Below are 16444 nucleotides of genomic sequence, written 5' to 3'. Positions count from 1 at the left end.
TTCCCAGTTTTTCAGTGCCCATTCCCAGTTTTCAGTTCCCATTCCCAGTTTTCAGTGCCCATTCCCGGTTTTTCCCTCTCAGAACCGGTGAGTGTAGAACACCTCGACATTCCCAGTTTTTCAGTGCCCATTCCCGATTTTCCGAGCTCATTCCCATTTTTCAGTGCCCATTCCCGATTTTCCGAGCTCATTCCCATTTTTCAGTGCCCATTCCCGATTTTCCGAGCTCATTCCCAGTTTTCAGTTCCCATTCCCGGTTTTTCAGTGCCCATTCCCAGTTTTCAGTTCCCATTCCCGATTTTCCGAGCCCATTCCCAGTTTTCAGTTCCCATTCCCGATTTTCCGAGCTCATTCCCAGTTTTTCAGTTCCCATTCCCGATTTTCCGAGCTCATTCCCAGTTTTTCAGTTCCCATTCCCGATTTTCCGAGCCCATTCCCGGTTTTTCCCTCTCAGAACCGGTGTGTGTAGAACACCTCGACATTCCCAGTTTTCCGAGCTCATTCCCGGTTTTTCAGTGCCCATTCCTGATTTTTGGGGTCCATTCCCAGTTTTCAGTTCCAATTCCCAGTTTTCCAAGCCCATTCCCGGTTTTTCAGTTCCCATTCCCAGTTTTCAGTTCCCATTCCCGATTTTCCGAGCCCATTCCCGGTTTTTCCCTCTCAGAACCGGTGTGTGCAGAACACCTCGACATTCCCAGTTTTCAGTTCCCATTCCCGATTTTCCGAGCCCATTCCCGGTTTTTTTCCCTCTCAGAACCGCTGTGTGTAGAACACCTCGACATTCCCGGTTTTTCAGTTCCCATTCCCAGTTTTCAGTTCCCATTCCCGGTTTTCCGAGCTCATTCCCGGTTTTTTTCCCTCTCAGAACCGATGAGTGCAGAACACCTCGACATTCCCAGTTTTCAGTTCCCATTCCCGATTTTCCGAGCCCATTCCCGGTTTTTTTCCCTCTCAGAACCGGTGAGTGTAGAACACCTCGACATTCCCAGTTTTCAGTGCCCATTCCCAGTTTTCAGTGCCCATTCCCGATTTTCCGAGCCCATTCCCGGTTTTTCCCTCTCAGAACCGCTGTGTGTAGAACACCTCGACATTCCCATCCCGATCCAGCGGCAGCTCCATTCCCAAATTCCCGGCTCCCAACCGAGCCCCGCCCAGAGCCGAGGAGCGCCGGAGCCTCAGGAGACTGAACCGGGAAAAAATTCCCGGGATTTGGGTTCGGGATCGCTCCAGCACCGGGATAAATCCTGCGGGAACAGCGAAGGAAAATCGGGAATTGGAAATGAGATTTAATGGGGAAAAAAAAAATCTGGAAATGGGAAAAAAATCCTGGATTTTCTCCCCCCCCCAAAAAAAAAAATTCCTGGGAAAATTTTAGATTTTGAGGAGAAATCGTAAATCGTAAAGGGAAAAATTCCGAATCCCAGAAAAAATTCTCAGATCTCAGAAAGAAAATTTCAAATCCCAAGGAAAAAATCTCAAATTCCAGCAAAAAATCTCAAATTCTTCCCAAAAATCCTTCAAAAGATCCCAAATCTTGAGGAGAAATCTTAAATCCCGAGGAAAAAATTCTGAATCCCAGAAAAAAAAACAAATCTCAAGAAAACCCCAAATCCCAAGGAAAAAAAATCTCAATTCCTCCCCCCAAAAAAATCCCAAATCCCAAAAAAAATCCCAAAATTTCAAATCCCAAGAAAAAATCTCAAATCTCCCCCAAAAATCCCAAATTTCCCCCATAAAATCCCTTAAAAAATCCCAAATCTTGAGGAAATCTCAAATCCCAAGGAGAAAACTCCAAATCCCCCCAAAAAATCCCCAAAAAAAAACCCCAAAATCCCCGAAAAAATTCCCAAAAAACCCCAAAAGAAATCCCAAAAAAAATCCAAAAAAAACCGCCAGATTCCCAAAAAAAATCCCCAAAAAAACCCAAAATTCCCAAAAAAATCCCACCCCAAAAAAAACCCCAGGTCCCCCAAAAACCAAAAAAAAAATCTAAAAAAACCCCCAAATTCCCCCCAAAATATCCCAAAAACCCCAAATCCCAAAAAAATCCCCCCAAAAAAACCCCAAATCCCAAAAAAATCCCAAAAAAATCTCAAAAAAATGCCCCAAAAATCCCCCCAAAAACCCCCAAATCCCAAAAAAATTCCCAAAAAAACCCTCAAATCCCAAAGAAAACCCAAAAAAAACCTCAAAAAAAAAAACCGCAAATCCCCCCCCAAAAACCCCAAATCCGAAATAATATAAATCCTAAAAAACCCCAAATCCTCCTGAAATATCCCCAAAAAAACCTCAAATCCCAAAAAAAAACCCCAAAAAATCCCCAAAAATCCATTCCCCAAAAAACCCCCAAACCCCCCAAAAAAATTCCAAAAAGCCCCAAATCCCAAAAAATTCCCAAACAAAACCCAAATCCCAAACCCCCCAAAAAACCCAAACCCAAATCCCAAAAAATCCCAACCCCAATCCCAAACAAACCCCCCAAAAATCTCAAAAAAAAAACCCCCAAAAAACCCCCAAATAACAAAAAATTCCCAAAAAAAAAGCCCCAAAAAAAACCCCCCAAATCCCAAAAAAAACCCCCCAAATACCCCAAAAAAACCCCAAATCCCAAAAAATTCCCAAAAAAACCCCAAATCCCAAAAAACCCCCCCAAAAAACCCCAAATCCCAAAAAAAACCCAAAAAAAACCCCAAATCCCCAAAAAAAAAACCAAAAAAAATCCCAAAATCCCCCAACAAAAAAATCCCAAAAAAAAACAAACCCCCAAAAAATCCCAAAAAAAACCCCCCAAAAAACCCCAAATCCCAAAAAAAAACCCAAAAAAAATCCCCCAAATCCCAAAAATTCCCAAAAAAAGCCACAAAAAAATCTCAAAAAAAGCCCCAAAAAAACCAAAAAAAACCCCAAAAATCCCCCAAAAAACCCCAAATCCCAAAAAAAAAAAACCCTCAAAAAAATCTCCAAAAAAAACCCCAAAAAAACCCCAAAAATCCCCCCCAAAAAAACAAATCCCCAAAAAAAAAAAAAACCCCAAAAAAATCTCAAAAAAAAACCCCAAAAAAAAACCCCAAAATCCCAAAAAACCCAAAAAAAAATCTCAAAAAAAAAAACCCCCAAAAAACCCAAAAAATCTCAAAAAAAAAAACCCCCAAAAAACCCAAAAAAATCTCAAAAAAAACCCCAAAAAACCCAAATCCCAAAAAAAAACCCCCAAAAAAAACCCCAAAAAAATCCCCAAAAAAAAACCCCAAAAACCCAAAAAATCTCAAAAAAAACCCCCAAAAAACCCCAAAAAAATCCCAAAAAAACCCCCAAAAAAAAACCCCCAAAAAACCCCAAAAAAAACCCCAAATCCATAAAAAAAAACCCCAAAAAATCCCAAAAAATCTCAAAAAAAACCCCCAAAAATCCCCGAAAAATCTCAAAAAAAGCCCCAAAAAACCCCAAAAAAATCTCAAAAAAAACCCCAAATCCCAAAAAAAACCCCCAAAAAAAACCAAATGCCAAAAAAACCCCCAAATAAAACACAAAAAAAACTCAAAAAAAAACACAAATCCCAAAAAAAACCCCCAAAAAACCCCAAAAAATCACAAAAAAAAACACCAAATCACAAAAAAAAGCCCCCAAAAAATCCCCAAAAAATCTCAAAAAAAACCCCCAAAAAGCCCCCAAAAATTCTCAAAAAAACCCGAAAAAAACCCCAAAAAATCCCAAAAAAACCCCAAAAAAAATCTCAAAAAAAAACCCCCAAAAAACCCCAAAAAAAATCTCCAAAAAAACCCCAAAACTCCCAAAAAAAACCCCAAAAAAACCCCAAATCCCAACAAAACCCTCAAAAAAACACCAAATCCCAAAAAAACCCCCCCCAAAAAACCCCAAATCCCAAAAAAAAACTCAAAAAAATCTCAAAAAAAAAACCCCAAAAAAACCCCAAAAAAATCCCAAAAAAACCCCAAAAAATCTCAAAAAAAAAACCCAAAAAAACCCAAAAAATCTCAAAAAAAAAACCCAAAAGCACCAAAAAATCTCAAAAAAAAAAACCCCAAAAAAACCCCAAATCCCAAAAAAAAACCAAAAAAACCCTCAAAAATCTCAAAAAAACCCCCAAAAATTCCCCAAAAAAATCTCAAAAATAACCCCCAAAATCCCTTAAAAAACCCCCAAAAAAACCCAAATCCCAAAAAAAACCCCCAAAAAAACCCCCAAAAAAATCTCAAAAAAGACCCAAACCCCAAAAAAAAAAACCCCCAAAAAACCCCAATCCCAAAAAAAAACCCCAAAAAAACCCCAAAAAAATCTCAAAAAAGAAAACCCAAAAAAACCCCAAATCCCAAAAAAAACCCCCCAAAAAAAACCCCAAAAAATCCCCAAAAAAAAACCCCCAAAAAAACCCCAAAAAAATCTCAAAAAACCCCCAAAAAATCTCAAAAAAAAACCCCCAAAAAACCCCAAAAAAATCCCAAAAAAACCCCAAAAAAACCCCAAAAAAAAAACCCCCAAAAAAACCCCAAAAAATCTCAAAAAAAAACCCCCAAAAACCCCCAAAAAATCTCAAAAAAAAACCCCAAAAAACCCCAAAAAATCTCAAAAAAAAACCCCAAAAACCCCAAAAAAAATCTCAAAAAAAAAACCCAAATCCCAAAAAATCCCCCCAAAAAACCCAAATCCCAAAAAATCCCCCCAAAAAACCCCAAATCCCAAAAAAAACCCCAAAAAAATCTCAAAAAAAAAAACCCAAAAAATCCCAAAATCCCAAAAACAAACCCCCAAAAAAACCCCCAAAAATCCCAAAAAAATCCCAAAAAACCCCAAAAAAATCTCAAAAAAAAACCCCAAATCCCAAAAAAACCCCCAAAAAAACCCCAAAAAAATCTCAAAAAAAACCCCCAAATCCCAAAAAAAACCCCCAAAAAAAACCCCCAAATCCCAAAAAACCCCAAAAAAACCCCAAATCCCAAAAAAAAACCCCCAAAAAAAACCCCAAAAATCTCAAAAAAAACCCCCAAAAAACCCCAAAAAAACCCCAAAAAAATCCCAAAAAAACCCAAAAAAAATCCCAAAAAAACCCCAAATCCCCCCAAAAAATTCCCCCAATGCCCCGGAATTCCCGGAATTCCCGGAGTTCCCGGATCCCGTGGGAATTCCCGGATCCCGTAGGAATTCCGGGCTCTCACCGGCGCTCAGGTGTTTCCAGCTCTTCCACACCGAGCCCACGCACACGATGGACAAACCCCGCGCGCCCCGGAACAGCTCCTGGGGACATCGGGGACATCGGGGACATCGGGGACAGCCAGGGGACAGCCAGGGGACACCCAGGGGACATCGGGGACATTGGGGACAGCCAGGGGACATTGGGGACACCCAGGGGACACCCAGGGGACACCCAGGGGACATTGGGGACACCCAGGGACACCCAGGGGACAGCCAGGGGACATTGGGGACATCGGGGACATCGGGGGACATTGGGGACACCCAGGGACAGCCAGGGGACATCCAGGGGACACCCAGGGGACACCCAGGGGACATTGGGGACACCCAGGGACACCCAGGGGACACCCAGAGGACATTGGGGGCACCCAGGGGACGTTGCTGTCACCTCCCCTCTGTCCCCACCGTCACCCCTGTGCCCGTTACCCCTCACTGTCCCCATTGTCACACCCCTGTCCCTGCTGTCCCCTCCCTGTCCCCAGTGATGTCCCTGATCCCCGTCACTGTCCCCACTGTCCCCAGTGATGTCCCCCCTCTGTCCCCACTGTCCCCAGTGATGTCCCCATGTCCCCAGTGATGTCCCCAAGTCCCCAATGATGTCCCCAATGATGTCCCCAGTGATGTCCCCCCTCTGTCCCCACTGTCCCCAGTGATGTCCCCCCTCTGTCCCCACTGTCCCCAATGATGTCCCCAGTGATGTCCCCAATGATGTCCCCAAGTCCCCAATGATGTCCCCAATGATGTCCCCAGTGATGTCCCCCCTCTGTCCCCACTGTCCCCAGTGATGTCCCCAGTGATGTCCCCAGTGATGTCCCCATGTCCCCAGTGATGTCCCCAGTGATGTCCCCATGTCCCCAGTGATGTCCCCAATGATGTCCCCAGTGATGTCCCCATGTCCCCAATGATGTCCCCAGTGATGTCCCCATGTCCCCAGTGATGTCCCCAGTGATGTCCCCATGTCCCCAGTGATGTCCCCAGTGATGTCCCCAGTGATGTCCCCAGTGATGTCCCCATGTCCCCAGTGATGTCCCCAGTGATGTCCCCAATGATGTCCCCAGTGATGTCCCCAATGATGTCCCCATGTCCCCAGTGATGTCCCCATGTCCCCAGTGATGTCCCCATGTCCCCAGTGATGTCCCCATGTCCCCAATGATGTCCCCAGTGATGTCCCCATGTCCCCAGTGATGTCCCCAGTGATGTCCCCATGTCCCCATGTCCCCTGTCCCTCACCTCCTGTGCTCTGGGCAGCACGGCCACCACGTGTCGCGCCAGCTGCGCCCCCGCCTCGGCCAGGATGTGACAGCACAGGGGGTCCCCGAGGTCCGCGCCTGGGGGTGGCACCGAGGGGACGTGGGGACACCTCAGTGCCACCACAGGGACATGGGGACACCTCAGTGCCACCACAGGGACATGGGGACACCTCAGTGCCACCACAGGGACATGGGGACAGCCCTCAGTGTCACCCCCAGGGACACCTCAGTGCCACCACAGGGACATGGGGACATCTCAGTGTCACCCCCAGGGACATGGGGACATCTCGGTGGCACCACAGGGACATGGGGACACCTCAGTGCCACCACAGGGACACCTCAGTGCCACCCCCAGGGACATGGGGACACCTCAATGCCACCACAGGGACATGGGGACAGCCCTCAGTGCCACCCCCAGGACAGGAGGTGGCACCTGGGTGTCCCCAGCCCGAGGAGGGCAGAGGTCGCGCCTTGGGGACAAAGAGCGGCCAGGGAGGGGACAGGGGAGTGGCAGCGGGAGGGACAAAGGGACAGGGACAAAGGGACAAACGGGGGGTGGGGACAGGGACAGGTGACAAGGGACAGGGACAAATGGGGACAGGGAAAAAGGGACAGGGACAAACAGGTGACAAGGGGGACAAGGACAAGGGGACAAGGAGCAAACGGGACACAGGAATGGGGGACAGGGACAGGTGACAACGACAAGGGGACAGGGACAGGTGACAGGGACAGGTGACAATGACAAGGGGACAGGGACAGGTGACAGGGACAGGTGACAAGGACAAGGGGACAGGGACAAAGAGGGAACAGGGACAAATGGGATGGGGACAAATGGGGACATGGGGGACAGGGACAAGGGGGACAGGAACAGGTGACAAGGACAGGTGACAAGGACAGGTGACAGGGACAGGGACAGGTGACAAGGACAGGTGACAGGAACAGGTGACAGGGACAGGTGACAAGGACAAGGGGACAGGTGACAAGGACAGGTGACAAGGACAGGTGACAGGGACAGGTGACAGGGACAGGGACAGGTGACAGGGACAGGGACAGGTGACAGGGACAGGTGACAGGGACGGTGACAGGGACAGGTGACAGGGACAGGTGACAGGGACAGGTGACAGGGACAGGTGACAGGGACAGGTGACAGGGACAGGGACAGGGACAGGTGACAGGGACAGGTGACAGGTGACAGGTGACAAGGACAGGTGACAGGGACAGGTGACAGGTGACAGGTGACAAGGACAGGTGACAAGGACAGGTGACAGGTGACAAGGACAGGTGACAGGGACAGGTGACAAGGACAGGTGACAGGGACAGGTGACAGGTGACAAGGACAGGTGACAGGTGACAGGGACAGGTGACAAGGACAGGTGACAGGGACAGGTGACAGGGACAGGTGACAAGGACAAGGGGACAGGTGACAAGGACAGGTGACAGGGACAGGTGACAGGTGACAGGGACAGGTGACAGGGACAGGTGACAAGGACAGGGACAGGTGACAGGTGACAGGGACAGGTGACAGGGACAGGTGACAGGGACAGGTGACAAGGACAGGTGACAAGGGGACATTTCCCGGGCAGTTTTGTCCCCACCTTCCGCCACCCTCCGGCAGAACGCGGCGAATTTGGCTTTGTCGAAGTCGCGGTAAAGGTGGGGCAGGAGCCCCATGCGGTCTGAGACCTGCGGGGTGACACCCCAAAAACAGCCCTGACACCCCAAAAACACCCCAAAAACAGCCCTGGGACCCCAAAAACACCCCAAACACAGCCCTGACACCCCAAACACAGCCCTGACACCCCAAAAATACCCCAAAAACAGCCCTGGGACCCCAAACACAGCCCTGGGACCCCAAAAACACCCCAAACACAGCCCTGGGACCCCAAAAACAGCCCTGGGACCCCAAACACAGCCCTGACACCCCAAAAACAGCCCTGACACCCCAAAAACAGCCCTGGGACCCCAAAAACACCCCAAACACAGCCCTGGGACCCCAAACACAGCCCTGACACCCCAAACACAGCCCTGGGACCCCAAAAACAGCCCTGGGACCCCAAACACAGCCCTGACACCCCAAACACAGCCCTGGGACCCCAAAAACACCCCAAACACAGCCCTGGGACCCCAAACACAGCCCTGGGACCCCAAACACACCCCAAAAACAGCCCTGGGACCCCAAAAACAGCCCTGACACCCCAAACACAGCCCTGACACCCCAAACACAGCCCTGGGACCCCAAACGCACCCCAAACACAGCCCTGGGACCCCAAACACAGCCCAAACACAGCCCTGACACCCCAAAAACACCCCAAAAACAGCCCTGACACCCCAAAAACACCCCAAAAACAGCCCTGGGACCCCAAACACACCCCAAACACAGCCCTGGGACCCCAAACACAGCCCTGGGACCCCAAAAACACCCCAAAAACAGCCCTGGGACCCCAAAAACAGCCCTGGGACCCCAAACACAGCCCTGGGACCCCAAAAACAGCCCTGGGACCCCAAAAACACCCCAAAAACAGCCCTGGGACCCCAAACACAGCCCTGGGACCCCAAACACAGCCCTGACACCCCAAAAACAGCCCTGGGACCCCAAACACAGCCCTGACACCCCAAAAACAGCCCTGGGACCCCAAAAACAGCCCTGGGACCCCAAACACAGCCCTGGGACCCCAAAAACAGCCCTGACACCCCAAAAACACCCCAAACACAGCCCTGACACCCCAAAAACAGCCCTGGGACCCCAAACACAGCCCTGACACCCCAAAAACAGCCCTGGGACCCCAAACACAGCCCTGACACCCCAAAAACAGCCCTGGGACCCCAAAAACAGCCCTGGGACCCCAAAAACAGCCCTGGGACCCCAAAGACAGCCCTGGGACCCCAAACACACCCGAAAAACAGCCCTGACACCCCAAACACACCCCAAAAACAGCACTGACACCCCAAACACAGCCCTGACACCCCAAACACAGCCCTGACACCCCAAACACAGCCCTGGGACCCCAAACACAGCCCTGACACCCCAAACACACCCCAAAAACAGCCCTGGGACCCCAAACACAGCCCTGACACCCCAAACACGGCCCTGAGACCCCAAAACCAGCCCTGAGACCCCAAAACACACCCCAAACCCACCCCAAACCCCTCCAGAACCCCAAAACACGGCCCTGAGACCCCAAACCCGGCCCTGAGACCCCAAACACGGCCCTGAGACCCCAAACATGGCCCTGGGACCCCAGAACCCCAAAACCCATCCCAAACCCCCTCAGCACCCCAACAGCCACCCCAAACCCCTCTAGGATCCCAAAAGCCACCCCAAACCCCTCTAGGACCCCAAAACCCACCCAAACCCATCCAGAACCCCAACAATGACCCCAAACCCACCCAAAACTCCTCTAGGATCCCAAAAGCCACCCCAAACACCCCGAGGACCCCCAAAACCCACCCCAAATCCCCTCTAGAACCCCAAATCCCACCCCAAATCCCCTCTAGAACCCCCAAATCCCACCCCAAACTCCCGAGGACCCCAAATCCCACCCCAAACCCCCTGAGGACCCCAAATCCCACCCCAAATCCCACCCCAAACCCCCCAAGCCCTCCCAGCACCCCAAATCCCCTCTAGGACCCCCCAGACCTCACCCCAAACTCCAAACCCCACCCCCAAACCTCACCCCAAATCCCCCGAGGACCCCAAATCCCACCCCAAACCCCAAATCCCACCCCAAACCCCCCCGAGGACCCCAAATCCCACCCCAAACTCCCCAAATCCCACCCCAAGTCCCCCAGCACCCCAAACCCCCCCAGCACCCCAAATCCCTTCCAGGACCCCTAAACCTCACCCCAAACCTCACCCCAAACCCTCTGAGGACCCCAAACCCCACCCCAAACCCCTTGAGGACCCCAAATCCCACCCCAAACCCCAAACCCCAAACCCCACCTCTAAACCTCACCCCAAACCCTCTGAGGACCCCAAATCCCACCCCAAACCCCAAATCCCACCCCAAACCCGCCGAGGACCCCAAATCCCCACCCCAAACCCCAAATCCCACCCCAAACCCCAAATCCCACCCCAAACCCCCCCGAGGACCCCAAATCCCACCCCAAACCCCAAATCCCACCCCAAATCCCACCCCAAACCCCCCAAGCCCTCCCAGCACCCCAAATCCCTTCTAGGACCCCTAAACCTCACCCCAAACCCCCTGAGGACCCCAAATCCCACCCCAAACCCCAAATCCCACCCCAAACCCCCCCGAGGACCCCAAACCTCACCCCAAACCCCCCGAGGACCCCAAACCTCACCCCAAACCCTAAACCTCACCCCAAACCCCCCAGGACCCCAAACCCCACCCCAAACCCCTTGAGGACCCCAAATCCCACCCAAATCCCCACCCCAAGTCCCCCAGCACCCCAAATCCCTTCTAGGACCCCTAAACCTCACCCCAAACCCCCTGAGGACCCCAAACCCCACCCCAAACCCCAAATCCCACCCCAAACCCCAAACCCCAAACCCCAAACCCCACACCTGGAAGTGCTCTCTCATGGCCTCGTGCACGAAGCCGATCCCGTGGGGCGGCGCCTCCAGATTGTCCAGACAGTCAAACACGGCCTTGAGAGCCCGGCGAGACACCCAGAACGCTGGGAACAACCAACGGGAACAACCGGAATGGGAATGGGAACAACCGGAATGGGAATGGGAACAACCGGAATGGGAATGGGAACAACGGGAACAACCGGAATAACGGGAATGGGAACAACGGAAACAACCGGAATGGGAATGGGAACAACCGGAACAACCGGAACAACGGGAATAACGGGAATGGGAACAACCAGAATGGGAATGGGAACAACGGAAACAACCGGAATGGGAATGGGAACAACCGGAATGGGAATGGGAACAGGAACCAGTCAAACACGGCCTTGAGAGCCCGGCGGGACACCCAGAACGCTGGGAACAACCAACGGGAACAACCGGAATAACGGGAATGGGAACAATGGGAACAACCCGAACAACGGGAACAACGGGAATAACGGGAATGGGAACAACGGGAATGGGAATGGGAACAACGGGAACGGGAACAACGGGAACAACCAGAATAACGGGAATGGGAACAACGGGAACAACCGGAACAACGGGAATAACGGGAATGGGAACAACCACAACAACGGGAACAACGGGAATGGGAACGGGAACGGGAACCAGTCAAACACAGCCTTGAGAGCCCCGTGAGACACCCAGAACGCTGGGAACAACCAACGGGAACAACCGGAATGGGAATGGGAACAACCGGAATGGGAATGGGAACAACGGGAACAACCTGAACAACAGGAATAACGGGAATGGGAACAACGAGAATAACGGGAATGGGAACAACCGGAACAAACGGAACAACGGGAATAACGGGAATGGGAACAACTGGAATGGGAATGGGAACAACCGGAACAACCGGAACAACCGGAATAACGGGAATGGGAACAACGGGAATAACGGGAATAACGGGAATGGGAACAACGGGAACAACCTGAACAACGGGAATAACGGGAATGGGAACAACCAGAATGGGAATGGGAACAACGGGAACAACCGGAATGGGAATGGGAACAACTGGAATGGGAATGGGAACAACGGGAACAACCGGAATGGGAATGGGAACAACCGGAATGGGAATGGGAACAACCGGAATGGGAATGGGAACAGGAACCAGTCAAACACGGCCTTGAGAGCCCCGTGAGACACCCAGAACGCTGGGAACAACCAACGGGAACAACCGGAATGGGAATGGGAACAACCGGAACAACCGGAACAACGGGAATAACGGGAATAACGGGAATGGGAACAACCGGAATGGGAATGGGAACAACCGGAACAAACGGAATAACGGGAATAATGGGAATGGGAATGGGAACCAGTCAAACACAGCCTTGAGAGCCCAGCGAGACACCCAGAACGCTGGGAACAACCAACGGGAACAACGGGAATAACGGGAACGGGAACAACCGGAACAACCGGAATAACGGGAATGGGAACAACCGGAACAACCAGAATAACGGGAATGGGAACGGGAACAGTGTGGGAATGGGAATGGGGGCTGGTAATGGGAACGGGAATGGGAATGGGGCAGGAATGGGAACGGAACGGTGTGGGGTGGGAACAGGAATGGGAATGGGAACGGGAACAGGAATGGGAACGGGAATGGGAATGGGAATGGGAACGGTGTGGGAATGGGAATGGGAATGGGGCAGGAATGGGAACGGAACGGTGTGGGGTGGGAACAGGAATGGGAATGGGGTGGGAATGGGAACGGGAACGGGAACGGGAACAGGAATGGGAATGGGAACGGGAACGGTGTGGGAATGGGAATGGGAACGGGAACGGTGTGGGAATGGGAATGGGAATGGGAATGGGAATGGGAACGGGAACGGGAATGGGAACGGGAATGGGAATGGTGTGGGAATGGGAATGGGAATGGGAACGGGAATGGGAATGGGAACGGGAACGGGAATGGTGTGGGAATGGGAATGGGAATGGGAACGGGGACTGGGAACGGGAACGGGGCAGGAATGGGAACGGGAACGGGGTGGGAATGGGGCTGGTGTGGGACCAGCAATGGGGTCAGCCCAGCTATAGGATCAGCAATGGGGTCAGCAGTGGGGTCAGCATTGGGGTCAGCATTGGGGTCAGCATTGGGGTCAGCATTGGGGTCAGCAGTGGGGTCAGCAATGGGGTCAGCATTGGGGTCAGCAGTGGGGTCAGCATTGGGGTCAGCAGTGGGGTCAGCAATGGGGTCAGCAGTGGGGTCAGCATTGGGGTCAGCATTGGGATCAGCATTGGGGTCAGCAGTGGGGTCAGCAATGGGGTCAGCAGTGGGGTCAGCATTGGGGTCAGCAGTGGGGTCAGCAGTGGGGTCAGCAGTGGGATCAGCATTGGGGTCAGCAGTGGGGTCAGCATTGGGGTCAGCAGTGGGGTCAGCAATAGGGTCAGCATTGGGGTCAGCAGTGGGGTCACCCCGTTCCCCCCGAGCCTCACCAGACCCCTCATCCCCCATCATGTGTCCCCATCCCCCGCAGCCGCTCTCGGAGCCGTCGGGGTTGATGAGTTTGCAGTTGGAGCCGGTCCCTGAGATCAGCACGATGCCACCTGCGGGGAGGGACAGGGTGTCCCCGGGTGTCCCCCGGCCGTGTCCCCACCCCTGGCCGTCTTCCCCCGGTGTCCCTCCGGTGTCCCCGCGGTGTCCCCACCCCTGGCCGTGTCCCCACCCCCCGGTGTCCCCATCCCCGGCCGTGTCCCCCCGGTGTCCCCCGGTGTCCCCACCCCCTGGTGTCCCCATCCCCGGCCGTGTCCCCCCGGTGTCCCCCGGTGTCCCCACCCCCTGGTGTCCCCACCGCGGTCGCTGGCCGTGGCCATGGCCCCCACGGCGTCGGTGGTGATGAAGTAGCTCCGGCTGAGGTTCGGGAAGCGCCGCTCCAGCTCCTCCCGGAGCGCCCCGATGGCGTCCCGCTGGTCCCCTCCGCTCAGCGACAGCCCCTGGGTCCCCACAGCGTCCCTGTCACCCCCTGGGTGCGGCTGGGGGGGGTTTGGGGACAGCAGGGGACAGCAGGGGACAGCAGCGGGGGCTCACCAGGGACAGCAGAGGCTCCTGAGGGTCCACGCCCGCTTTGAGCTTGGCCTCGCTCACCATGCGCTCGATGCGCTCCAGGCACTGCTCGGAGCCGATGAGCTGCGACACGGCCGGGGGACAGCCTGAGGTCACCCCGGTGCCACCGCGGGGGTCCCCCAGGTGGGATTTGGGGTCGGGGGGACACTCTGAGGTCACCCCTCCCCTCTCCCCATGTCCTCTCCCCGTGTCCCACTCCCCCTCCCCAGCTCTCCATGTCCCCTGTCCCCTGTCCCTGTCCCCTGTCCCTGTCCCCTGTCCCCTGTCCCTGTCCCTATTCCCTGTCCCTGTCCCCTGTCCCTGTCCCTATTCCCTGTCCCTATTCCCTGTCCCTGTCCCCTGTCCCTGTCCCTATTCCTTGTCCCTATTCCCCGTCCCTGTCTCTGTCCCCTGTCCCTATTCCCTGTCCCCTGTCCCCTGTCCCGTCCCTGTCCCTGTCCCCTGTCCCTATTCCCTGTCCCTGTCCCTGTCCCCTGTCCCTGTCCCTGTCCCCGCTCTCACCCAGTGGTTGGTGCAGGGTCCGTCTGTCTCGGCCACGATTTGTCCGTCCCGGTTCACCAGCACGGCCCTGGAGTGGGTGCCCCCCCTGCGAGAGCGGGCTGGGGGCGCTGCCAGAGCCCCCCAATGTCCCCCCAATGTCCCCTCAATGTCCCCCCAATGTCCCCCCACCCCAAACCTGCCCCCCGCTCCTGCCCCACAGCCCGGGAGGGGTCGCGGGGGGACAGGAGCCGATGGAACCCCCGGGAGCGGCTCCCGCGCCCCCCCAGCCCAGGGTGGGGGTCCCGGAACAGGAATTGGGGTCCCGGAAAAGGGATTGGGGTCCCGGAACAGGGATTGGGGTCCCGGAACAGGAATTGGGGTCCCGGAAAAGGGATTGGGGTCCCGGAAAAGGGATTGGGGTCCCGGAAAAGGGATTGGGGTCCCGGAGCAGGAATTGGGGTCCCCGAGCAGGGATTGGGGTCCCGGAACAGGGATTGGGGTCCCGGAACAGGGATTGGGGTCCCGGAACAGGAATTGGGGTCCCCGAGCAGGGATTGGGGGTCCCGGAAAAGGGATTGGGGCTCCCCAGCAGGGATTGGGGGTCCCGGAGCGGGGATTGGGGTCCCGGAACAGGGATTGGGGTCCCGGAGAGGGGATTGGGGTCCCGGAGAGGGGATTGGGGTCCCGGAACAGGAATTGGGGTCCCGGAACAGGGATTGGGGTCCCGGAACAGGAATTGGGGTCCCGGAACAGGAATTGGGGCTCCCCAGCAGGGATTGGGGTCCCGGAACAGGAATTGGGGTCCCGGAACAGGGATTGGGATCCCAGAACAGGGATTGGGGTCCCGGAACAGGGATTGGGGTCCCGGAGAGGGGATTGGGGTCCCCGAGCAGGGATTGGGGTCCCGGAACAGGGATTGGGGTCCCGGAGAGGGGATTGGGGTCCCGGAACAGGAATTGTGGGTCCCGGAACAGGAATTGGGGTCCCGGAAAAGGGATTTGGGCTCCCCAGCAGGGATTGGGGGTCCCGGAGCAGGGATTGGGGTCCCGGAGCAGGGATTGGGGTCCCGGAACAGGGATTGGGGTCCCGGAACAGGAATTGGGGTCCCGGAGCAGGGATTGGGGTCCCGGAACAGGGATTGGGGTCCCGGAACAGGGATTGGGGTCCCGGAGCAGGGATTGGGGTCCCGGAACGGGGATTGGGGTGCCCGGGCGGGGTTTGGGGTCCCCCAGCAGGATTTGGGGGTCCCCCAGCAGGGATCGGGGTGCCGCTGCAGCCCCCCCAAGGAGAAATTGGGGGTGCAGAGCCCCCCCCGCCCCCCGGCGCGCCCCCTCACCCCTCCACGCCCCCGAACAGCTCCGCCATCGCTGCCGCCGCTGGCCACGCCCCCTCCGCGCGCGGACACGCCCATGACCATTTATGGTTCGTGGCCACGCCCATCGCTGATTACGTCATTGAAACACGCCCTCACTCGTGGCTCCGCCCACAGACACGCCCATATCACCATATATGGGAATGAACAGGCCACGTCTCACCCAATGACCACGCCCCTCGCGTTGGCTCCGCCCCCGCCCGCTCCGGTCCCCGCCCGGGGGCACCGGGAGCCCCCCGGGACACGGCCCCGAGCACCGGGAGCCCCCCGGGACACGGCCCCGAGCACCGGGAGCCCCCCGGGAGCCCCCCGGGACACGGCCCCGAGCACCGGGAGCCCCCCGGGACACGGCCCCGAGCACCGGGAGCCCCCCGTGACACCGCCCCGAGCACCGGGAGCCCCCCGGGACACGGCCCCGAGCACCGGGAGCCCCCCGGGACACGGCCCCGAGCACCGGCACCGCCCGCACCACGGACACG

At 55.0% G+C, this 16444-nt stretch overlaps 1 protein-coding gene across 1 annotated transcript; it reads right to left on the bottom strand.

The window, feature by feature from the left end:
• Positions 1–55: 55 nt before the first annotated feature.
• On the bottom strand, positions 56–15977 carry NAGK (N-acetylglucosamine kinase). The gene is made up of 10 exons (XM_005532597.3): positions 15930–15977; positions 14615–14699; positions 14078–14176; positions 13842–13983; positions 13486–13596; positions 10984–11096; positions 8054–8141; positions 6439–6536; positions 5175–5253; positions 56–1244 (listed from the first exon to the last, which is right to left on the bottom strand). Exons 1-10 carry the CDS (start codon positions 15956–15958, stop codon positions 1060–1062), a joined length of 1029 nt encoding a protein of 342 aa, XP_005532654.1. The 5' UTR covers positions 15959–15977; the 3' UTR covers positions 56–1059.
• Between the last annotated feature and the right edge of the window lie 467 nt (positions 15978–16444).

The sequence above is a fragment of the Pseudopodoces humilis genome, chromosome 6, assembly GCF_049639895.1.
Source record: "Pseudopodoces humilis isolate 2021_Gansu_Grassland_sample_001 chromosome 6, ASM4963989v1, whole genome shotgun sequence".
Taxonomy (NCBI): domain Eukaryota; kingdom Metazoa; phylum Chordata; class Aves; order Passeriformes; family Paridae; genus Pseudopodoces; species Pseudopodoces humilis.
The sequence above is the reverse complement of the archived record's forward strand: the minus strand, read 5'-3'. Positions and strand labels throughout refer to the sequence as shown.

Bases quoted from the DNA above. Each gene is read 5' to 3' on its own strand.
- NAGK (XM_005532597.3), bottom strand. From the start codon at position 15,958: ATGGCGGAGCTGTTCGGGGGCGTGGAGGG. The intron at 14,177-14,614 runs GTGAGAGCGGGG...GCCGTGTCGCAG, and splicing joins GACCCTGCACCAACCACTGG to CTCATCGGCTCCGAGCAGTG. The intron at 13,984-14,077 runs GTGAGCCCCCGC...GTGGGGACCCAG, and splicing joins AGGAGCCTCTGCTGTCCCTG to GGGCTGTCGCTGAGCGGAGG.